This window comes from Nicotiana tomentosiformis, chromosome 8 (assembly GCF_000390325.3).
Source record: "Nicotiana tomentosiformis chromosome 8, ASM39032v3, whole genome shotgun sequence".
Taxonomy (NCBI): Eukaryota; Viridiplantae; Streptophyta; class Magnoliopsida; order Solanales; family Solanaceae; genus Nicotiana; species Nicotiana tomentosiformis.
Genome location: NC_090819.1, coordinates 12,599,167 through 12,623,748, shown reverse-complemented (window position 1 = coordinate 12,623,748; position 24,582 = coordinate 12,599,167). Strand labels below are relative to the sequence as shown.

At 34.2% G+C, this 24,582-nt stretch overlaps 1 protein-coding gene, 2 long non-coding RNA genes and 6 other non-coding genes across 9 annotated transcripts; 1 reads left to right on the top strand and 8 right to left on the bottom strand.

Moving 5' to 3' along the window:
* Window positions 1-946: 946 nt before the first annotated feature.
* LOC138897074 (uncharacterized) lies at window positions 947-1,519 on the bottom strand. The gene has a single exon (XM_070183029.1). The coding sequence runs from the start codon at window positions 1,517-1,519 to the stop codon at window positions 947-949; it is 573 nt and encodes a 190-aa protein (XP_070039130.1).
* A 13,193-nt stretch (window positions 1,520-14,712) lies between these two features.
* LOC138896776 (uncharacterized) lies at window positions 14,713-16,392 on the bottom strand. The gene is made up of 2 exons (XR_011410204.1): window positions 16,259-16,392; window positions 14,713-16,142 (listed from the first exon to the last, which is right to left on the bottom strand). It is a non-coding gene; the product is annotated as an uncharacterized lncRNA (long non-coding RNA).
* On the bottom strand, window positions 14,719-14,824 carry LOC117276643 (small nucleolar RNA snoR97). The gene has a single exon (XR_004506917.1). It is a non-coding gene; the product is annotated as a small nucleolar RNA snoR97 (small nucleolar RNA).
* Window positions 14,911-15,029, bottom strand: LOC117276642 (small nucleolar RNA Z278). The gene has a single exon (XR_004506916.1). It is a non-coding gene; the product is annotated as a small nucleolar RNA Z278 (small nucleolar RNA).
* Window positions 15,264-15,349, bottom strand: LOC117276645 (small nucleolar RNA snoR117). Its single transcript, XR_004506919.1, has one exon. It is a non-coding gene; the product is annotated as a small nucleolar RNA snoR117 (small nucleolar RNA).
* Window positions 15,453-15,546, bottom strand: LOC117276640 (small nucleolar RNA Z223). Its single transcript, XR_004506914.1, has one exon. It is a non-coding gene; the product is annotated as a small nucleolar RNA Z223 (small nucleolar RNA).
* LOC117276644 (small nucleolar RNA U36a) lies at window positions 15,623-15,711 on the bottom strand. The gene has a single exon (XR_004506918.1). It is a non-coding gene; the product is annotated as a small nucleolar RNA U36a (small nucleolar RNA).
* On the bottom strand, window positions 15,962-16,117 carry LOC117276641 (small nucleolar RNA snoR134). Its single transcript, XR_004506915.1, has one exon. It is a non-coding gene; the product is annotated as a small nucleolar RNA snoR134 (small nucleolar RNA).
* Window positions 16,046-16,680, top strand: LOC104095689 (uncharacterized). Its single transcript, XR_686174.4, has 2 exons — window positions 16,046-16,184; window positions 16,270-16,680. It is a non-coding gene; the product is annotated as an uncharacterized lncRNA (long non-coding RNA).
* The last annotated feature ends 7,902 nt before the right edge of the window (window positions 16,681-24,582 follow it).

Genomic DNA, 24,582 nt, shown 5'->3' with positions numbered 1-24,582 from the left:
CTTGGTTCTCTGCCCCTTTTCTATCGCGGATCTCCAAATCAAATTCTTGTAGCAAAAGAACCCAACGGATCAAGCGTGGCTTTGACTCCTTCTTTGCTATCAGGTACCTGAGTGTTGCATGGTCAGTATAAACAATCACTTTTGAACCAATCAAATAAGACCTGAATTTTTCTAATGCAAACACCACAGCCAATATCTCTTTCTCAGTCATGGTATAATTGAGTTGTGCACTGCTTAGCGTTCTGCTTGCATAGTAAATTGGGTGCACCGATTTGTCCTTCCGCTGCCCTAGGACTGCTCCTATAGCATAATCACTCACATTACACATGAGCTCAAACGGTTGCTCCCAGTTAGGTGCAACGATGATTGGTGTAGTCACCAGTCTCCTCTTCAGAGATTGGGAAGATGATTCCCGCATCTAACCATTTGATCACTTCTTTCCTCACCACTTCTTTTATGTTAGGGTTCAGCCTTCTTTGATGTTATCTGGAAGGTTTGTGCCCATCTTCCAGTAGAATCTTATGCGTACAAAATATCGGGCTGATCCCCTTAATATCTGCAATGGTCGAGCCAATTGCAGTCTTGCATTCCATTAACACCTGCAAAAGTTGTTCTTCCTACACATCTGACAAACTGGATGAGATAATAACAGGTAAAGTGGATTTAGGTCCCAAGAAAGCATACCTGAGGTGAGACGGTAACGATTTTAGCTCCAACTGTGGTGGCTCTTTAATTGATGGCTTAGCTGGAGGTATTTTTCTTTCTTCTAAGTGTAAGGGCTCGAATTCGAGCTCTCTTTTCCAGTACCCTCGCCCTTCAAGGGCCAAAACCCATTTTGCCAAGTTTTCACCATCCATTTCTTCTAAGTTCATGAGGCATGCTGCTAGAGGGTCTTTTGCGTTCAGAGTCTCATCTTCCTCCTCCAAGATCACATCCACAGCTTCTATCAGAGAACAGTTAGCAAACTCATTGGGTCACCGCACAGATTTCTGCACATTAAAGTTATCTCTTCATCGTTCAGTCTCATCTTTAGCTCCCCAGTTTCAAAATCAATTAGGGCTCTCCCAGTGGCCAAGAATGGCCTTCCCAAAATTATCGAAATCTCCTCGTCAACCTGGCAGTCTAGAATGACAAAATCTACTGGAAAAACAAACTTTCCCATATGTACTAATACATCATCAAGGATACCAGAGGGCCTCTTCACTGTCCGGTTGGCCAGCTGTAATAACATAGACGTGGGTCTAGCTCTTCCAATGCCTAACCTTTTGTAGATAGCACAAAGTGCCTTAGCAAACGCATAGTTGCCTATTGTGCATGGGATTGTGAAACTCCCTGGATCAGATAACTTCTCAGCTATGGGTCTTGTCACAACAGCACTACATGTCTGAGTCAGTGTAACTGTGGCCAAGTCTTGAAAGTCAAACTTACGAGACGTCAAGTCCTTCATCATTTTTGCATAACCAGGCATTTCCTTTAATGCGCCAATCAACGGAATGTTCACCTGAATTTGCTTCAACATCTCCAAGAATTTCTTATATTGCTCATCTTTTTGATATTTGGCCAATCTCTGAGGGGAAGGATGCTGGAGGCCACTTCTTTCCTGTGATTTGATTTTGAACCTAATCTGGCATTGTTTCTACTGCCTTCTCTTGCTCTGACTCAGTTTCCTTCGTGACCTCTTTTTCTTTGCTTGTTTCAGCTGGTGCATGTTGTATCATCACCTCTGTTAACCCTGTTGAGTCATCTATCTCTATGGGTACTGGCACAAGTGTTTCAGTAGGCCAGCTTTCGCGAGCCATCTCTTGCTCTAGATCTAGGTCTCTACCATTTCGTAGACTCACAGCCATAAGCTGTTTCGGGCCCTGTTCTTTTGGATTGACTTGTGTATCTGCAGGTAACGTCCCTTGGGGATGATTGTTTAGGGCCATAGAAATCTGTCCTAATTGAATCTCAATACCTTTTATCGTTGATTCATGCGAGTCTACCCTCTGTTGCATTTTTCCCGTGGACCCAATCAATTGTTGCAGCATTCTGTTGTTGCTGTCCAGCATTCCCTCAAGTTTAGTAAACCTATCATCTGGTCTCATAATCTGTTGTTGTTGAGGTTGTTGATAAGTCAGCTGTTGATTTTGCTGGATGTAGCCTTGTTGCCTTTGGTAAGGCGCAACTTGACCCAGTGGTCGCATAGCTCCAGGATTGTTATTGTTATTGTACTGCTATTGCACTGGTCTATATTGTTGATTATGTTGACCCCAATTCTGACCAACTTGCCTCTGTCCCCTATAGTTGGCTACATAATTCATATCTTCCTGATATTGTTGGTTGTCACCTTCCGCACTCCAAGAGCAAACATATGGTTGGTTAATGCATGGTGTACATAAGCCCCCATTAGTTGTGTCAACTATGTGAACCTGCTGCTTCTAGCCTGATTCATCAATCTTTTTGGTGAGGGTACTCATTTGTGTCATTAGAGTGGCCACATTCTCAGCTGTGGAGTTGTTTGGGTCCAAAGCCACTAAGTGAACTACCGGAGTAATCGTAGAGGCTTTTGTCATCCATCCTGAGTTTTGGGCCATCTTATCAAGTAGGGTCTTGCATTCTGCGAATGTTTTACTCATAAATGCTCCACCTGCTGAAGCATCAACATTGGCCTTTAAGCTGTCAGCCAGTCCCATGTAGAATCTCTGCCCCAACATCTGATCTGGAATACCATGATGTGGACACTTAACCAGCATGCCCTTGAACCTCTCCCACGTTTCTTGTAGTGATTCTGTTGGTCTCTGCCTGTAGCTCAATATATCATCAATCTGGTGGGTAGTTTTATTTGGTGGGTAGAATTCGTTCAAAAATTACTTGACTAATTCCTCCCAAGTAGTGATGGGATTTATGGGGAGTGAATTAAGCCAAGTCTGAGCTTCTCCTGTCACCGAGAATGAGAACAACAAAAGCTTTATTGCGTCCAGTGTCACATTAGGTTGCCTTTGCGTTAAACATATCGATAGGAAATTCTTCAAGTGCTACTGAGGATCTTCAATGTGTGACCCTGAGAACAGTCCCTTGTTCTACAACAAATGTAGCATGTTGTTTGTGATTTGGAATGATTCTGCTTGTATTTGAGGAACTGCAATTACGGTTGCCAGATTGTCGGCGGTGGTTGTGTCCAATCGTATAATGTTGTTTCTGGTACAAAAGGCACCACACCCCGATTGTTTGGTTCATTCTCATTGTTTCTGTTGTTGATTGAATTTTCTATTCCGGCATCCATGTCTGGTTTAATTTGTTCTGTCGAGTTTCGTTGATGTTTGCTTTTCTTGTTTGCACGATTTAGTGCCTTGAAAGCTTTCTCAGGATCTGATAACGCTTCGAGCAATTCACCAGTTCTTGAGGAGTTCCTAGGCATGCACCTGTAACACCCAAGACTACAAACGTTAAAATTTCAATGTATTTGGTTTAGAATGAAGAAAATTGACTAAACTAAGAATTCTAGCACTTCTTTTAGCTGCAATTAATAACACTGTTAATTCTCCGGCAACGGCGCCAAAATTTAATCACGCCCAACTATGCCTTATAAAAAGGACTTAGCGGTCGTTGCAAATATATTCCGGCTAATAAGTCCAGAGTCGAATCCCACAGGGAATTAACCTATCAAACACAGCTACTAGACTCGCACAAATTCACACAATCAATCTTCAGAAATATTTAAGTAATAATTTATATTTTTATTAACTAAATATTATGTAATGGAAATGTAATAATTAATAACTAACTACGAACGGGTTGTAAACAAGAATTGGAATGATCTAAGGTTGTGATTTCCCCTATTGTCGGAATCTTTTCCGCTACGTTTTCTACAAATTTGCTTAAGTCTTCTCTATCGACCATGAGCACTCTAACTGTCTTAACTCTCTTCCGAGTAATTACCACAATTTACTAGATATATTCTCCCGAATTATGCTAGCTGGCATTAAGTACAACTCACTCAGATCGCACCAAGGTTTCGTTATCCCTAATCCCACCTTTAAACCTCCGTATTGATCCCTCATATATATTTAGGAGTGATGTTGTTTAACAACTACCTAAATATGCACTCTCTCCCGAGTAATACATACTAAATAGGCACAGCTAATTGAGGGCCCTTCAATCAACCACAAGAATAATATAGTTGAACAAATAGAGAAAATACTACGGCAAATTTATATTAACGTAACAAGAAAATTATCCTTCAATAGGTACCATCAAAACCTTAGACTATGAATTTATCTACTCATGATCAAAGTAACAATATCCAAAGTATGTTGCATAATTAAAGTACAAGATAAAGATAAAGTGATGTAGAAATTGTTGACTCTAACTCCCGACGGTTGTTCTATGAGCTATCCTTACCTCCGGTTGCAAAAGTCCTTCCAAGTGGCGTTTTTAGGTCTATTTATATGTGTAGGAAAAGACCTAAACGTGTAGGCTAAGTCCTAGTCAAACCCGAAAATGAATTAAGTTTTCAAAACTCGAATTGGACCTGGCCCCAGGCCTAGCGTCGCCTGGTTCTCTCATTCACTGCTCTCACGCACGCTTTCGACTTGTAGGTCTCCTTTTTCTTCTACTTTCATCTTCAATTCACCTACACATAAAATGGACCCTATTACACGCAAATAAGGTGTACTTTATCATTAAAGCGTATAAAAATACAACGCGAATAATGTGCTAAACTATAAATTATAACCACACATCAGTAAAACATCAAAAATACAAATCTCATTCACTGCTCCCACGCACGCTTTCGACTTGTAGGTCTCCTTTTTCTTCTACTTTCATCTCCAATTTATCTACACATAAAATGGACCCTATTACACGCAAATAAGGTGTACTTTATCATTAAAGCGTATAAAAATACAAGGCGAATAATGTGCTAAACTATAAATTATAGCCACACATCAGTAAAACATCAAAAATACAAATTACCCTATGTAGGAGATGTAAAATAGTACACATTCCAAAATAATAATAAAAAATCAAGAACAGAAGGTTGTTAAGACGTGAAAGGAGCATAAGTGCAAAACCATCTATCATTAATTGATAACACAACTAGTTGACTAAGATATGAAGTTGGCTTAATCTTTTAATTAAGTTCACATAGTTAAATAAGTTAATAATTCAAATCTAGTAGTACTATTCTACGTGGATGTCCTGTTGTATACTATCTCCTGTTTACTTTTACTTGTCCAGTATACAAAAAATATATTATATTCATTTACTTTTACTTGTCCAGTATACTAACCTCATTTGTTTTTTTTAAGATTAAGACGTCTGAACCTGAATAAATATCTGAATATCAAGATGTGCATTAAGATTAAGACATTTGAATTTGAATACATATCTGAATATTAAAATATGTATTAAGATCTAAATACTAAATAATTAACTTCTGAACGTATAACTTGTCTTGACTCTCTTATTTGACAAATAGAACTTTGCTTAGATGGTTTGGCACGCTTAGCTTATCTTTATTTGAAAATTAATAAACATAAAATTTAAATAAAATACTAATTAATCTAATATTCTATCACTAAAATATATATATTTTAAAATATGATAGTTAGTGGTGGTGATGGCTAACGGTGGTGCTTGTGAATGCCGATTAGAGGCGGTAGTTGGTGGTGGTTTTGGTTGATGGTGATGGTTCTGAGTAGTAGCTAGTGGTAATTGGTAGTGATAGCAATTATGGTTGAGAATGGCGGTGGTAGGTTATAATAATTAATAATAGTTGGTAGTAGTGGTGGTAGTTTATAATGGTGGGCAGTGCCGGCTATGGTTGTTCATTGCGATGGGGCGGTTAGTTGTGGTAGTTGAGGTTGATGAATTTGTGCTTGTGGTTAAGAATATTGGTGGTGGGGGTAATGGGGATTCTGGGTGGTGGTTGTCGATAATGGTGGCGGCTATGATTGAGGAGGAGGAGGTGGTGGTGGTGGTGGGTGGCATGGTAATAGTTGATAATGGTAGGTGGTGGTGGCAATTAGTAATGAACGTGGATGATAGCATCTTAATGAAATTAAGTCTTTGTTATAGATCTTAATCATACAGTCCTATTAAGACCCATTAAATGGTTGTGAAGTAAGAAAAAAAAATTAATGATTAAGATCTCAATGATTAAGATTCGGACTTTAAAAACAAATGCACTTAATGTATGAGATCTGAATGATTAAGATTCAGACCTCTATTAAGTGCAAACAAATGAGGGTTAAATATATGTTTTCACTTTTACTTGTCTATTTTAACAAATCAAGAGAAAGATAAAAAAAAATTCTTGTTTTACCCTTATCATTAACTACATATTTCCCAAATTATTTTTTAATACTTTTTGAAATGCTATCATTTTGTTTTTTGGCAATTAAATAATTTTATTACCAAAGTATAAACTATGTATAGCTCAAGAGATTAAAAAAATAAAAAAATTAAAAAAAAATAGTCTGTTGAGCTGGACTGCTGGACAGAAGGCCCCAGCTCAACTCTCATCTTATATCCTACCAATTTCAAGCACCTTCATCTCTACTATTCTAGTTCAAGGATAAAAAATCAGGTTTTTTAGTTTTCCCGCTACGGATAAAATTATAAAATTTATATTTATTTATTTTTTCTTAAAGGGAGTGAAAAGTCAAAAAAGGACAATTAAAAATGAACGAATGAGTACTTGTAATTCTCTCTCTATCTTAATTTATGTGATTCTTTTTGTTTTTCGATATTCAAACTATGTAAATTTTAATCCCTACTGTTCGTATAATTTTTAAATATTTAAGTTTAAATTTTAAAATATTGAGTTGATCTAATCCAAATAAATTTTAAAAGTTAGTCAAATTGGTTCTCGATAGGTGAAAAGTGCCATATAAATTGTGACTAGTGGTGAAGCCACATAGTCACAAGGGTGGTCGACCATCCTTCGTCGAAAAATTACACTGTGTATATAGGTAAAATATTACGTTTTAGAGGTATATAACACATATTGAACACCATTTGTCGGGAATTCTTTTTCACTTCTTTGAAATTTGAATACCCTTAAAAAAATTCCTAGCTTCGCCACTGATTGTGACGGATGAAGTAATAGTTTTTAACCCAAGCAACCCGTTGAGTTTGAGGGTTAGTTTATTTTAATCCTTAGTCATTTGGTTAACGAGATAAGGATATTAATTTCGGGATAGAATATAAAATATTATTTATTTGATGGTTCGTTATGGATATTAGCTAGTGGTGGGATAAATTCTATACCAAAATGATAGAAGTAGTATGGGATATCCTTATCTATCCCACCGTAGCGTATATGATCCCTTTTAATTTACAAAAATTTAGCACTTTTGGTCCAACTGGTGAAATATTCAAAAATGAATCATCTCAAACCAACAGAAATGTAATACTATATTTTTTCACGTACCCAAACTCAAAAACAATCATGATTTGGGTCTTTCCCACTTTCACTTTCCCCAATCGCTGTTTATTTTCGTTACAATAACCTCTTTTTCTCAAAATATTGGTGATTTTATTATCTCGATTTTTCTGTTTTGGTGTAATTAGTGCTTAGAAATTAGAGGAAAAAATGAAGTTTCTAAGAAAATCTCTATCGTGATTATTTTTTACCCTACTATGTAAATTAGAGGGAAAAAATTCTTTTTATCCTAATTTAGGTGAATTTTTCACTTTTTGAAATACAGATTATGTAAATTTTAATTCTACTTTTTGTATAATTTATTTATTATATTATGTAGTGGATGTCTATAACTCCTAAAGAAGTTACTCTCATTACTCTTCTTCATTAACCTCTCACTACTTCTTACCATTATAGTTGTAACTCACACACCTCTGTAACCTCCTCCGTGAATCTCAATAGTTAATACCATGATCATGACATCCCTTTGTATTACCTAAATATCATCATATAAATAGAGGGTTTGGACATCACATTGTATTCACTTGAATACATGGAAGAAATAAAAAAATTTCATATCTATATCTCTTGTTTTTCTTGTTTTATATTGTTACTTTGAGCTAAGTTTCTTAACACGTTATTAGCACGAAACTCTAAATTTTTTTATTTCAATTATCATCTTAAAGTACGAAGATAACCAAATACATTATTGAACTACAAAAATATTGACTACCTAGAATCAGTTACGTTGCCAATGGAAGCTCGAGTATTTCATATGTGATTCAATTTTCTTCAATTGTCCAGGGAGTGTTTTTTTCATTCTTCCTATAAATTCTCATTTTAATATTTGGGATTTAAGATTTGGTATTGTTCATGTTACACAAAATATAATATTAATTGTGCAGAAAAATGAGCTGGTTGAATCAAGAAGAACCATATCCAATTTTTTGATTTGCCTATGTATTATACATGTTTGTGGGCAGTCACTTTTTGGCAATTGATGAAAAATATACAATGACCGGGGCATTAGAATTAGAAATCTGATTTTCATAAAAAGAAAAATATGATAGTGTTATAGATTTAAACTCAAGTAACTTACGTTGTTGTTCATATTTGTTGTGACTTTCGTTGGGTGTTATCTAAGGCTCCCTATGATTAAAGGCTCAAGGGTGATGTGGTATGGCCTATTATGCCAAAGGTTAAGGATAAAACGGTGGGTTTTAAGTCCCAACTCATTATGGCCTAACATATTTTTATAGGGGTAAAACATTGGTGATATAATGATGATTAAGGAAAAATAATTTATTTTTGTGAAAAATCATGAATCTTATCCCACTTGATTTGCTCCATTCTTGAAGCGAATGTGATAGCGGTGCATAATAAGTCTAAATGAAGACAAGTGGTTCGAAATAGTGAATTGAGGTAGAGTAGACCGATGATCATGTAGTCATTTGGCCGGCTATTGAAAGGGACCAATGAACGTAAACTTGCTAAAAACCAAAATAATAATAGTCATCATTATGGTAATTGTTAAAAGGAGAATAATAAAGGTTTTCAAAATAATCCTTCAAAGGTGAAGAAAATGTGTATCAATATGGTTTGTAAATATAAGGCACGTTCAGACGATTATAGTCTATTTTTTGAAAGAATACGATTTGTGATAAGCATTATAAATGCAGACTCATTCTTGAAAGTAAATGTGAAAATAAATATGTGATATAAATTATGCATAAAAGTGTGCTTATGCATGATTGAATAAATACTACACTCACCTCTACGGGAGGTTTGAGGGAAATAAAGATAATGAGCACTATTGTGTGGTTACATGAACATGTCATTGGTCGCGTACATATGATACGCCAAAAATATTTTGACATGCCTTATAAAAAGATACTAAAGGCAAAATTAAATCTAGAAATAATTTTGCTTATGATGATTTTGACCATGACAATTATTATGATATGATTTTCTCTATAAAGGTGACATTCACCATATGGATGGTGTGACAAAAGATCTTGTAGTACAAAATTAAAAGTTCCGGAAGAATTAATTTATTACTATCCGGATAAATAAAATTGTTCTTGATATTGTTGATATTGTAGTAAGTCTCAAAAGAAACTTTTTGAGTTTCAAATGTATAAGCCAAAATGATTGGCATATATATTGAGACTATAAATGAAAGGAAGATGAATATCTTCATATTACTATAATCATACCGGGTAATATAAAAGATTACCTGACTTTTCTTCTAACTGTACTATACAAGTATAAGCATGATGACGCAATCACATGCCACAAGTAAACTAGAGGTTTACTGAAACAAATATTAGTTCGCATGACCGGTTTGCCAACCCGGTTCAATTATGATGCGAAAATTAATTGAGAATTCACATTGGCATATATTGAAGAAATAGAAGATTCTTCAAGAATTCTCATATGATATACATTGGCTTATTCTCATGATATACCAGTTAAAGTTGGGATTGAATCCCTTGATTTGTGGACGAATAAAATGTGATATATATATATATATATATATATATATATATATATATATATATATATAGGCACAGTCACCTGCCATGTGATCACATGTGCATTTGTTATTAACTTGCAGTTTGGATTTTGCAAGGTTGGTTGCTCAAAATATTAGAGCATTGTAACGACCCGACTTGTCATTTTAAAATTTACGCCTCGTTCAGTGATTTAAGGTCTAGAGCAGCTTGCAATATGTACTATGACCCGCGGGTGTGGTCGAGTTTGATTTACTGAAGATTCGGAATTAAATTAAAAGAACAATTCTTATTTAGAAGGTTAAATGGAAAGAGTTGACTAGAGAGTTGACCAGAGAGCTGACTTTTGAGTAAATGACTCCATAATAGAATTTTGATGATGTCAATAGCTCCGTATGGTGATTTTGGACTTAGGAGCGTGTCCGAAAAATTATTTGGAGGTCTGTAGTGGAAATAAGCTTCAAATGGCGAAAGTCGAATTTTCGGAAAGATTAACCGGGGGTTGACTTTTTGATATTGGGGTTGAAATTCGATTCTGAAAATTTTATTACCTTCGTTATTTCATTTATTACTTGTGTGTAAAATTTGAGGCCAATCGGACTTGATTTGATAGGTTTCGGCGTTGTTTGTAGAAATTAGAAGTTTCAAAGTTCATTAGGCTTGAATTGGGGTATGATTCGTATTTTTAGCGTTGTTTGATATGATTTGAAGGCTCGACTAAGTTCGTATGATGTTTTAGGACTTGTTGGTGTATTTGGTTGGGGATCCGGGGGGCCTCGGGTGAGTTCGGATGCTTAACGGATCGAATTTGGATTTGGAAGAGGAGCTGAAGCAGCTGGGCATCTGGTATGATCGCATCTGCGCGAAAAAGGGTCGCAGGTACGAGCTCACGGATGCGAGACATTAGTCGCAGAAGCGAAAATGCATGGGCTGGCCAGGCACCGTGGGTACGAAAAATTTGGTCGCGGATGCGAAGACCGCAGGTGCAAAGAAATCACCGCGGGTGCGGACATCGCAGGCGTGAGAGTTTTGTCGCAGGTGTGAAGACCGCAGGTGCGAATAAATCATCGCGGGTGCGGACATCGCAGGCGCGAGAGTTTTTCCACGGGTGCGAAGACCGCAGGTGCAAAGAAATCACCGCGGGTGCGAAAACCCCTTGGGCAGTACAAAAACAGAGGTGTTCCGAGCTTTTGCCATGTTTAGGCATTTCAAGCTCGGGTTGGGCGATGTTTGAGCAACGTTTTTACGGAAAAACTTGAGGTAAGTCCCTTGTGATCATTTCTACTCCGTAATATTAAATTATCATCGAATAATCCGACTAGATTACATATTTTTGAGGTGTAAATTAGGGGTTTGAACTTAGGGATTTGAAAATAAAATTTAAAGATTTGGAGGTTGAGTTGAGGTCGGATTTTGATAAAATTGGTATGGTTAGACTCGTGGTTGAATGGGCTTTCGAAATTTATAACTTTTGTCGGGTTCCGAGACGTGGGCCTCACGGACGGTTTTTTAGCTAATTTAGGATTTTTGTTGGAAAATTAGTATTTTCTTATGGAATTAATTCCAATAAATTTTATTGACTGAATCGAATTATTTGTGGCTAGATTCGAGGCGTTTGGAGGTCAATTCAAGCAAGAAGGCAATTATGGAATATTAGCATAACTTCAAAAAGGTAAGTATCTGGCCTAACCTTGAGTGAGGGAAATTACCCCTTAGGCATTGAGTCTTATGTGTAAATTGTGTAATTGAAAACCATGTACGTGAGGTGACGAGTACGTACTTGGTTTATATGTGCACATTACATTGGTTAAAATTCTTAGACGCCCTTGTGTATTAAGTTGAAAATTATTGGTACTTATTAAATCCTCTATTTGTCATGCCTAGATCCTTGTTTGTTGAAATTATTTTTATATGATAATTTGGTGTGATTGCTACCTTGAATTTATGTGAAATATTATTTTGTTGAGTTGTTCACTCCCGGATATTTTTGTTAAGATTTTGTACACATTATGGTCGAGTCATGGGCTCCTTCTTGTGGAAAATTATGGATTGTTGATTTATGTGGCAAGTTAAAATATTTGAGCACTTGATGAGTCATTTGTGATATATGAGCACTTGATGTGCAGTTGTTGAAATCATATTTACTTTGGGATTACGGAACGGTATTTCAGGAGATCTCCCTACCATGCATATTTACTTTGGGACTACGGAACGGTATTCTTGAAGATCCCCTTGCCCTGTATATTTACTTTGGGACTACGGAACGGTATTCCGGGAGATCCTCATGCCCTTCATATTTACTTTGGGACTACGGAACGGTATTCCGGGAGATCCCCGGTCTTGCATATTTTCTTTTGGGACTACGAGGCGGTACCTCGGGAGTGCCCTTTTATTGATATTTTTCTATAGATGCAAGTGCCTTTGGTTATTTTATTTTTTCGTGATATGTAAATTCTTGTGTTCTTCCGTGATGTATTATTTGATTTTATTATGTGTTTTGTATTCCTTGTTGTATTGTGTTGGCTTTGGTTTTTTGTACAAGACTCTGCAAATTTGTGTTTATGGTTTTTACTGGTTTTCGAGAATTGAGTTGTTTCAAATAAAAGAAATTGCTATTATGTTTTAATTTAATAAATTTTACATCCAAATTAGTAGCCATCGGATGCTTCATTTTAATTGAAATGTCATTTTCTTCACTCAAACAAGTTCAAAAATAAACTCATTTCTTTGATAATTTCTCACTTGGTTTAAAAATTATAAACTTACTTTATTGAAAATAAATTGATCCTACGGATCTTATATACATTGATTTATTGGTACGTGAATTATTCGTGCAGGTGTGATATGAAATGTGGGCACGAGGTATTGTGGTTAAATAATGATGACATTTGGCACGTGAGTAGTCTGTGCGGTGTGATAGAGAAATTGGCACGAGGTGCCGTGAAAATATAAAAGTGGGCTGAGACTCGTATTTTATGATTTTGAAATGTTGTGTCACAGGGTAACTTTTATTCGAAAGAGATTTATTTAAAAGAACTTTATTTGAAAGATATTTATTTGAAGGAAAGAGATTTAAAGAGATTTATTTGAAAGTATTTGAAAAACATATATGCGAAAGATTTATATTGGAATGACTTGATTAATTGGTTGTACTTGCATTCATTATTTGTTGCACAATATTTATGTTCTTGTCACCCTGCTGTTTATATTACTTGTTGATTATTATTACCATCATTATTATTTGTTTCCTATTATTTTTGTATGTTATATTACACAGGTTATTAGGCTAATGAGTGCCTTCACTGTACCTCGTCAGTACTTTACTATGATTAGTCTTGATACTTACTGGATACCGATAATGGTGTACTCATACTACACTTCTGCATATTTTTGTACAGAGTCAGGTATAGGAGATATTGGGCTTAAGCAGACTTAAAGCGGGATCGTAAAAATTCAAGGTAGAGCTGCTTGATCATCGAATCCCTTAGAATCTTTTCATTTCATTATACTGTTAATTTGTAATCAAACAGTATTGTATATTCGGTTCATTTAATCATTCCATGTATTCAGTTAGAGTTCGTGACTCGGTACTACCAATCTTGGGAGGTTATATATTTATATTTGTCCCGATGTTAATTTTGATTACTTATTAAAAAAATAACTTCAAAAATATAATTGAAATCGGTTTACCTAGTCTTAGAGATTATGTGTTATCACGAAATAATATTTTATAAGACCTCGTAGAAGAGGCTCAGGTACCTGAAAAAAATGAATCTTGATAAGTTATATTTTTATTGAGTGATGATGGAACCAATGTAAAAATGATTGTATGTTGCTAATATAATGTTGTAGAAGGCATTGCCAATCTCAATATTAGAGAATTTGTTTATACGAGTTTGGAATTCGTCGTCTCCGAGAAATATAAGTGATGTTTTCATCATGGGAAGGCAAATACGCATTACACTCTTTTTCTCTTAGCTGAGGTTTTATTCCACTAAGTTTTTTTGGTAAAATTTTTAATAAGACAACAAATAATGCGTATTACAAGACGTATACTCTTTTTACTTCAATAAATTATTTTTTCTAAGACATTCAAAGAGGAATGTTATAAAATATTATATTATGTAGTGGATGCCTTTAACTCCACTACTCTTTTCCATTAACCTCTTACTACTTTAATTTTTATGATGGTAACTCTCACAACTCCATAACCTCCTCCTATATGAAATACATTTCTTAACATTTATATCCTAAATTTTAATTTTAAAATATTGAATTGATTTAATTTAATTTGACTTTAAAAGCTAGTCAATTTAACTCTTGATAAGCAAAAAATGACACAATAACTGGGTCCGAAGAAGTAATAATTTGTAACCAAAACAAAGCGATGAGTTTCAGGGTTAGTTCTTTAATCTCTAGTGGTCAAACAGTTACTAGGATAAGGATATCAATCCCGATATAACAATAGAACAAATTATATATCATTAGCATGGGCAGTTAATCCTATGATAGTTATCGCTATTGTGATAATTTTTTACTCAACTCTCGTGAATAACACGTGAGGTTTAAATTTCAACTCTCAGGCATGTCTATTGCCACTGTTGAACATGGTTTGGATAACAATCATTTTAGGACTAAAAATTTTCACGCGGCGGAGTGGATATTAAATGGTGGAATTTTATTCAATGAGCAGTGTATCTTAATCATCAACTGGTGAATTAGACTCTAAATTGTAGTGCTTTTATTTGACTCCAAACATGTGAATAATATAAAAGAATTTATATGAACAAAGGCAAAAAATGTAGTGCTTTTATTTGACTTCAAACATGTTAGTACAAGTGAAGAAGCTGATGACAGCACTTTAACTTTATGAGTTTTTCAGACCCTACATCCACATTTAAAGAGCAAGGGTATAGTGAAACTCATTTTTACAGCATACTAAGAAATCAAGAAAAAAATCCCATTCTGTAAAACTCAAATAAAATTATAGCTTCAGAAGAATCCAATATGATCATTTGTAATGCAGCTTCACCAAGAGGTTCCCCCCTGCAAAAGCAGGGACTTGGATCAACTACACCTCATATTAAAATGATTATATCATCATTAGCAATTAAGCGCTTGAAACAACGTAAAGTTATCTCCATACGACCTAATTGTCATGGGCTCGAACGGTAGAAACAGCCACTTATGCTTGCATTGTTGCTCAGACCCTCCATAAACACAAGACGCTTCGCGCATCGAGCAATAAAAACAAAAACTTTTACTAGATATGATGCAATTATATAAATTGAGTCACTTACTAAAAGTACTTTTTTATAAGGAAAACTGAAAGAAGATTAAAGAGACCTCAGAAATTAAGGTAAATTTAAAATCAAAGGAGCTGTTAAACTCCTCATATGGTACGGACAATTACCATACATCACTGGCCTCTTAATAACCAAAATCAATCATTTCTTAATAACACACTTTAAAACATTTTTTCCAACCATAAAAGCTAAGACTAAGTGTAAAACGTAATTTTCTTAATGAAATTGAGGCTCAGATAATTAAACAGCTCTATCAATCACGGAATTTCAGAAGCAGAACTGGCATTAAAGCTGTATTTATATATCATCACTGCCAAAATTCAAATAAGCTGAATAATTTTTCTTTTGTCAAAAATTCACTTTATTGTAAAATAAAGTGAAAAATAAGAAAATATAGGCTCATATTAAGAAATTCAACCATTATTTTATCGTTTGCTTCATAGATTACTCTCAGAAGCGCGGATAAATTTTTAAATCATAGCCAACATATTAAAAAATCCCAAATTAGAAAAACAAAAACTTCCAATAAAAAGTATACAATATAGCAGTGGACTTAGGAGTAAAACAGTAAGAAAAATGCAATAAACCCCACGTTGACACTGCTATTTTAATTTCAGCCTCGTTGACTAGCTTTGTTTTTTCACTGAATCAGAAGAAAATAAGCTAAAGGTGATATGAGGCATTTTTTTGTTAAATTAAAAACAAATTAACACAGAAATATTGTAAAGAGGATTTAATGTAGCCGTTGATTTTGACACAGATAAAGCCAAGGGTAAAGAAGGTACAAAAGGGCTAAACTGCAACACTAGCGGCGGTAGATATAGCACGAGCTTTGGGGCTGCTAACTTCATGTAAAAATTGCTCAGACGAGCCCGGGAGGCTACGTGCAGACTGCAGACTTACAATTTTGCTTAGCTGAAATGAAACGAAAAGAGAAAAATAAGTACACAAGTAAAGGTAAATGACCTCAGATCAATGATTTGAAGGTTCATATCGTTATTTTGAACATGTTCATTTACTCTGATTCCGACCATTATTTCAGACGCCATTGGAGGGAAGAGGAGAAGAGGTAGGGTATTATAATAAGGAGGAGGCTATATAAGAAGCAGAGCTGTGGCTTAGTTATATAGAAGAGAGGAGGGGGTCAGTGAAACCCTAATTGCGCCGTTGTGGATCTGTGAAGCTAATGGGCTCTTCTTTCCACAATTAAAATGTAAGAATATGAATTCATATATAAAAGAAATAAATTGAAGTCAAGTATAGAAGGAGATTGATATTTTATTCAATTTTCAAAATTATGTTCATAATGAACTGAAAACTTCTCTATTTATAGAAGAAAGGAAGCAGCTGCGAGGCTTTTCAGGAAGCAGCTGCAAGACTTTTCTTAAGTTGTTTGTAAGTTGTATGCATGAGCTGCTTGCAACCTGCATGTTTAATAAGAAACTGCTGCAAATCATTTTATTGAGTTGCTTGCAACCTGCCTGCATCAGCTGCTTGTAAGCTGTCTGCATGAGCTGTTTGTAACATGCCTGCTTACTAAGAAGCTGCTGCAAATTATTTCATTGAGTTGCTTGCAACCTGCCTGCATTAGCTGCTTGTAGATAAATTTCAATAGAGTACTAAATGGATAATCTTTTTCAGGAAGATTATCTATAGCTGAGTAATGAATGGACATCCACAATATAATATTTTCATAACACTCCCCCTTGGATGTTCATTAAAAGATAATGTGCCTCGTTAAAACCTTACTAGGAAAAACCCAGTGAAAAAAAATCTAGTGAAAGAAAAAGAGTACACATATTTAGTAATACGAATTTCTAGTTGCCTCATTAAAAACCTTACAAGAAAAATCCCATGAGAAAAAATATTAGTAAGAAAAAAAAAGTTCAATGCGTATTTCACTCCCCCTGATGAAAACCTTGTTTCAAATATTTGAGTCTCTGTATTCCAATCTTGTATACCGTCTTGTCAAAAGTTGAAGTTGGCAAAGACTTGGTGAACAAATATGCCGGATTGTCACTTGAACGGATTTGTTGCACATCAATGTCACTATTTTTCTGAAGATCATGTGTGTAGAATAATTTTGTTGAAATGTGCTTCGTTCTATCTCCTTTTATAAATCCTCCTATTGGGCTATGCATACAGCATTGTCTTCGTATAAAATTGTGGATCTTTTATCACATTCCAAACCATATTTTTTCTCGAATGAAATGAATCGCTAATCTCAACCATATGCATTCCCTACTTGCTTCATGAATAGCTATTATCTCATCGTGATTTGAAGAAGTAGCAACAATAGATTGCTTTGTGAAGCGCCATGATATGACAGTACCTCCACATGTAAACACGTACCCGATTTGAGATCGAGCTTTATGGGGGTCAGATAAATAACCTGCATCTGCATAACCAACAAGATCTGCACTACCTTTGTTAGCATAAAACAAACCCATATCAAGAGTTCCCTTTAAATATCGTAATATATGCTTAATCACATTCCAATGTCTCTGTGTAGGAGAAGAACTATATCTTACTAGTAAATTAACAAAAAATGTTATGTCAAACCTTGTAGCATTAGCAAGATACATAAGTGCACCAATTGCACTGAGATAGGGTGTTTCAGGACCAAGGAGTTCCTCATCCTCTTCTGGAGGTTGGAACGGGTCCTTATTCACTTCAAGTGATCGAACAATCATTGGTGTACTCAATGGGTGCGCTTTGTCCATGTAAAAGCGTTTTAAGACCCTTTATGTATAGGCAGATTGATGGATAAAGATCTCGTCTACTAAATGTTAAATTTGCAGACCAAGACAAAGTGTTGTCTTTCCATGATCTTTCATCTCAAATTCTTTCTTAAGATATTCAATTGAAATATGCTATATGAATCGAATTATCATTAATATGATCCTCGCTTGGAAGATAATTCAAGTCAAATGCCAGAAGCATTTGCTGATCCAAAAATAAATATCATATTTCAGCTGTAAATGCTCCTATTAAAATTAAAGTCCCTGAAGGATAGAGTTTACTGTACGTATGAAGCGTGGTAGACCAATCGGTTCCAAAGGTAACAATCTTTGAAAAGAATAGGAGCAAATGATCATAATAATGAGGAAATAAGCTCAGGAAGAGCCCACAACATAACATTTCATGAAACTCCAGAAGAAGTTCAGGTACCTGAAAATAAAGAAAGTGATGAGATCTCAACAAGTTATGTCGCTTGCGAACTGATACGAAATGATCATCGACGATATATTTGATACAATATAGTGCACAATATTGTAAAAGATTATGAGGATCGGACTTGTAGTCCAGACACCTGAAGATGTCATGCCATTTAAATGTAAGTCATTACCTATATGACTCATTTGATTAATTCCATATGAAGATCCCTGAATGATTTAAAATGTCTGAAGCAAATTCAAAATCTCGAAAAATGTATTCAATCAGATTACAAAGATCTTTGTACGGTTTAACGCAATCTGGGCACATGCGGTAGAATCGCCTTAGTGAATATTTGTTGAAAGAAGGTTACATAAATGGTGTTATTTGTACATGTATTTTTATAAAGAAAATGGCATCAAAATTTGTTATACTTGCTATTTATGTTGATGACATAATTCCATCCTCCAAATGTTAGAAAAACTAACTCATATCCCCAATATTCTTTGGGAAACATATCTTTGTACATTGTGGTAGAGAAATTAATCATATACCGCACATCAAAAGTTATTAGATAGTAAAAAAATTGGTTTTTGATCCTAAACCAATTGTGAGGGGAGGACTTATCATATTTTGTTGGTCTGATGCATACAAGTGCTGTTGTATGCAATTTAGAAAATCTTAGACCAACACATGAGACTTTGTTCTCATAAGCAATAGTTTAGCCATTAATAGGAGGTATTCAATGCTAAACTAGTTTGGATATAAATCAGCATCATCAAGATGAACTATCTTGATTTCATAATCTGAAAATTATGCTCTTAATTGAGAAAGACAATTGCAAATGCCAAACTGCAGGTTGACAATAAACATACATGTAACCATCTTATATATGCATCTATAAGTGGTTCACAAGTTAGGTGAATGGGCCTATATTCACCTTTTATATATTTCAGAATTCGAGGATTTTAGTCCCAACTTTAGCTGGTATAATCAAGTTATTATGAGAACAAGCAACACAAGAGAATTCTTGAAGAATCTTCTAGTTCTTCAGTATATGCTTATCTGAATTCTCAAATAGCTCATTTAAAAATGGCAAATGAAAACTTCAAGTTTATCATGGCATGTGCTATCTCTAAGTAAACTTCTGGTTTACTATGGCATAAACTTTTGCATCAGTAAACTTCTGATTTACTGTGGCTACGTTTGTATCAGTAAATTTCAGATTTACTGTGACTGCTTTTGTATTAGTAAACTTCTGGTATATTGTGATACATGATGTAGTACAAATTTGAAGAATAAGGCAGGTATCTTCTCACATACATATTTACCTCATATGATTGTGAAAACATGAAAATTTTCAATCTTTCAATCATTTGTAGTCTCAGTATGATAGTCATGTGTATTAGTAAACTTCGGTTTATCATAACATATGTTTTGATCACAACAATGACAAATAAGCTCTTCGAAAGCCTTTTATTTATTGTCCACAATCAAATATTATTCAGACACTACTTGTGTCATGTGTCTTCTAGACAAACAGTTAGGTCTTCAGGAGCTTTTGTTGTACTACCAAATATTGCTCAGACACTTCTGGTGTCATGAGAGAAAATCATAATCAAATGAACAATATAAAGCTAATTCTAAATTTATAAATGACGAAAATTAAGAATTTTAATATTTCTACCACTAACTTTGTGACAAATATCTCCTTCAAGGAGAAATATCATTAACATCTGAATATTTTGTATCAATACGGCAGTCATTGCATCTTTTAAGGAAATATACACGAGTTGTTATTTCCTCCGAAAAACTCAATAACTAACCATAATATATTAATGTGGTTGTAGTAGAAAGCATTCTACAAGAATGCTTTTGCCTTAGAATGATATTTAATAAAATTATCCAAGATATTTTACGTACAACAAGTACGTGTGGCAATGATCTTTATGCTACAAAAATAATATTTATATCCTCTATTATTCTACCTCTCCAGGAGGTGAGTTGTGATTTTTCTTCATTCACTCCAGGGAATGAAAATGTGCTTCAAAAATAACTTTGAATAGCTCATTATTTTGTTTTAGCACATAAAGATACTGATTCAAAATATTTTCCTACTTCAGGAGGAAATTTCAATTATGTTACTTCTTCAGGAACAAATTTTAAATACGAAATATTGAGTATATATTCTCTCAATTATATTAACTTTTCTGGAGGTGAATTGTAATATATTTACAACAAGAGCGCGTTCATATTTACGACTTTATTAATATTATCACATTCACTTCAGGGAATAGATTAATATTTATCAAAAATTCTCATCCTTCAGGAAATCGAACATAATTATCTGAACGCGCATTAATCACATCAAATTTGATGCTTCAACCTCTTTTAAAATATTTACTACTTCAGGAGCAAATCGAGGCGTGCATGCAATATAGAGAATATTTCTCTAGCTTATCTTTAATTGTAACCATAGAAAGCCTAAATTATTACTTCTGGTGGTCATAGGCATATACCACTTCTGGTGGTTAACAAAATTTAGTTACAGTGAGATATACGAAATATAACCACTTCTGGTGGTTGTATATTTCTTGCAAACTCTACTGGAGTTTAAGTGGATCTAACAATGTTATTCACTTTGTAATCCTTTAGTAAGATAAGAAGGATGAAAACAAATACCAAAATAGGTATTGTATACGTAACATATAACCAAACAAGCGATGATAAAGATATTAAAATATAAGCAAAATGCTCAAATTAAATTACGCAAATTTGGCCACTCCATATGTAAGTGACATCTACATCACTACCGCCAAGAAGAAAAACTCACCACCTCAAGGATATAATCTGCCTCATGATGCTCGAAATGAACAAGATCTGACCACGGACATAAGAGTGTCGCCTTACATCGGAGATGAACATTAAAATAGAAATTAAATTCGATGTAAGTGCTCAAAATGGCAGAGTCTTGTGCTGATAACGTGTTATAAAATAAAGACTATAAAAGAAATAAACTGAAGACAAGTATAGAGGGAGATTGATATTTTAGTCAACTTTCAAAGTTATGTTTATAATGAACTAAAAACTACTCTATTTATAGAAGAAAGGAAGCAGCTGCGAGGCTTTACAGGAAGCAGCTGCAAGGCTTTTCTTTAGCTCTTTGTAAGCTGTCTGCATGAGCTGCTTGCAACCTGCCTGTTTAATAAGAAACTGCTGCAAATCATTTCATTGAGTTGCTTGCAACCTGCTTGTATCGGCTGCTTGTAAGGTGTCTGCTTGAGCTGCTTGCAACATGCCTGCTTACTAAGAAGCTGCTGCAAATCATTTCATTGAGTTGCTTGCAACCTGCCTGCATCAACTGCTTGTAGATAAATTTCAACAGAGTACTAAATAGATAATCTTTTTCGGAAAGATTATCTATAGCGGAGTAATGAATGGACATCCACAATATAATATTTTCATAACAAAATATATATTTTTTATATATAAGTTTATTATAGGAATTTTTTCATTCCTATATACTATTTAAAATCTTATTACAAAAAATGTTCATGTTTTGGTATTTACCAGACCTAAACACATTTTAGTTACAAAATGTATACAACTCACCTTAAAAGACTCTCATCCCATTAGTTGTACCTTCAGTCAAGGGATTTAGTTACACCATTTTTCTTTTTTCTATCCTCTCTCCCCTCTTACAGCAAACAAGCTTAGTAAACTCTTCTGAACATGAGTCATCGATAGCTTCGTAAACCAACCCATTCCCAAGCTTTTTAGCATCGATTTGCAGCAAGTACAAATCATCCTTAACATTCAGGAAAAAGTTCGACAAAGTTGGTTGAACCTGGTCGAGCTTACTGAGATGTATATAACCAGTGGTTCAGTCAAGCTCCCCCCAAAAGTGCTGCCGGTTTTCTGCAGAAATCATAGTGTTAATTCTGAAGCATCTCTCCAGATTGAACTTATATTTAGGGATTTAGAGAATCTAATCCCTCAGATCTCGAGTATCGTCACCCTCTCTTTTTTCCCATATCTCATCTTCTACTACTTCATGGCAAAATATAGAAATCACGACGCTTACTACTTCATGGCAAAATATACATACCCAAAATCAACCAGACTTTGACATGAGAACTGCTTAATGATATAGAGAAGAGATATGAAAATAACAATAAACATTTCATCTCACACCCAACAAATTTAAATACAAATTCTATACAAAATATGTCTTTTGTATATTTTGTATCTGATTTATACAAAAAATAAATTTCATACATAATAATTATATACTATACAACTTATCTACAATTTATCTACAACTACAATATCATACCACTTAACTACAATTTTTATACAAACTTTATACAATGTCTTTTGGATATTTTGTATGTGATTTATACATAGTAAAAATAAATTCCATACAACTAATTATATATTATACAACTTATCTACAACTTTCATACATTATTTCTACCCCAGTTATATATAACTACAATATCATACAACTGAAATATAATTTTTATACAATATTGTTTAACTTTCATATAATATATATATATATAAACAACATAATATAATTTTTTTACAACTTTACTAGAATTTCGTAAGTATAATGTATGTCATGTCTTCTTCTTCTTCGAGTTTCAATCTGAAATTCAGCCAAAATCAAGTATAATCTTCACCAAAACACCCTCAAAATTGAGATATAAACTCCAAATAATATTCTCAATTATTTACAATAACACCCAATCCAAACAAATAATGGTATTTGAAAACCCAATTTCAAATTCAAAGCTTCAAAGCTTTTTAATGGCTGTCAATGATGGAATTGCTGCTCTCTTTTCCTTTGCTCTACATTACTGGAATTAGGGATTGAGAGATAGAGAGAGACGTATAGCGAGAGAGAGAGAGAGAGAGAGAGAGAGAGAGAGAGAGAGAGAGAGAGAGAGAGAGAGAGAGAGAGAGAGAGAGAGAGCAGGAGGGAGAGAGAATAAAGATGAGAAATAATTGATTTCTAATATAAAGAGATACTCATTTAATTCCTAAAGTGTATATAATTGGTAAATTTGTATATATGATATAATTAAATTGAAACTTGAGTAGGGAGGGTAATAAAGTTTCAAATTGTATATAGGAATGTAAAAATCTCTTTATGGGAATATATGTACAAAATATATAATTTTTTAATACATTTTTATATAAGAAATATAATTAGTTTCTGCCGACCAATTAGTTTTGTATTTTGCCCATTAAGCAATTTTATTGTCTACTCTAAATATTGAAATTTTAGATTGTGCTAGCTATGTTTTCCAACCATAGTTTTAAGTTTGTGGGGAAATGACACCAGGTAGCTATTTTTACGCATGCTATTTAAAATATATCCACAATTTATAATGTATTAAAAGATTAGCCGATTTCGCTCAAATTTCAGGACACGACATCCTAGAGTTTAACTCTTAAAGTTCAAACTTCAGGACATCGTGCCCTAAAGTTCGAAAATTGTGTCAAGAAGTTCGAATCTTATGTCCTAAGTTCAGAAATTCAGGACACTTAGTCCTGAATTTTAAATTAGCAGCTCAAAAATTCAGGACACTAAGTTCTTAATTTCCAAATTCAGGATACTTAGTCCTGAAGTTTGGGTGAATTGATTAATTTTTAAATACATTGTAAATTATGAATATATTGTAAATAGTGGATTTAAAAGTGGCTATTGTTGCACTTTGCCCTAAGTTTGTGCAATCCTATTAAATCTATTCTTGACATAATAAAAGTAGTTTATATTCGTGCTTATTCACTAATTTTTCAATATGTGAACCGTCATTTAAAAGGAAAAGGTCAATTTTTTCGTTGAACTAAGAGAAATGATCTACATTGCCCTTAAACTTTGCAAAATTGTTCAAAATTGACCACTATTTCTTTAGACCACCATATTTCATCCCTCAATCGATCACCGTTATAACAATTAATATTTTCCATTTTTAAAAACACTACGTGAAGATCATTGTTACTCCACACCTGCTTATAACTCCCACGACACTCCAAAAAAGAACACACAATAATTTTCATATAAAATCATTCATTCAAATAAACAAAGTCACACTTCATCTTTATCACTTTCTTAATTACTATGTTACCTCCACGAAAAGACCACATTTCTGTTGCAAATGATTTAGGAGTTGATTTCTTTGTTCTTGAG

What these genes read in the sequence shown, in the direction of transcription:
- LOC138897074 (XM_070183029.1), bottom strand. Translation starts at nt 1,519, where the DNA reads ATGTTGAAGCAAATTCAGGTGAACATTCCGTTGATTGGCGCATTAAAG.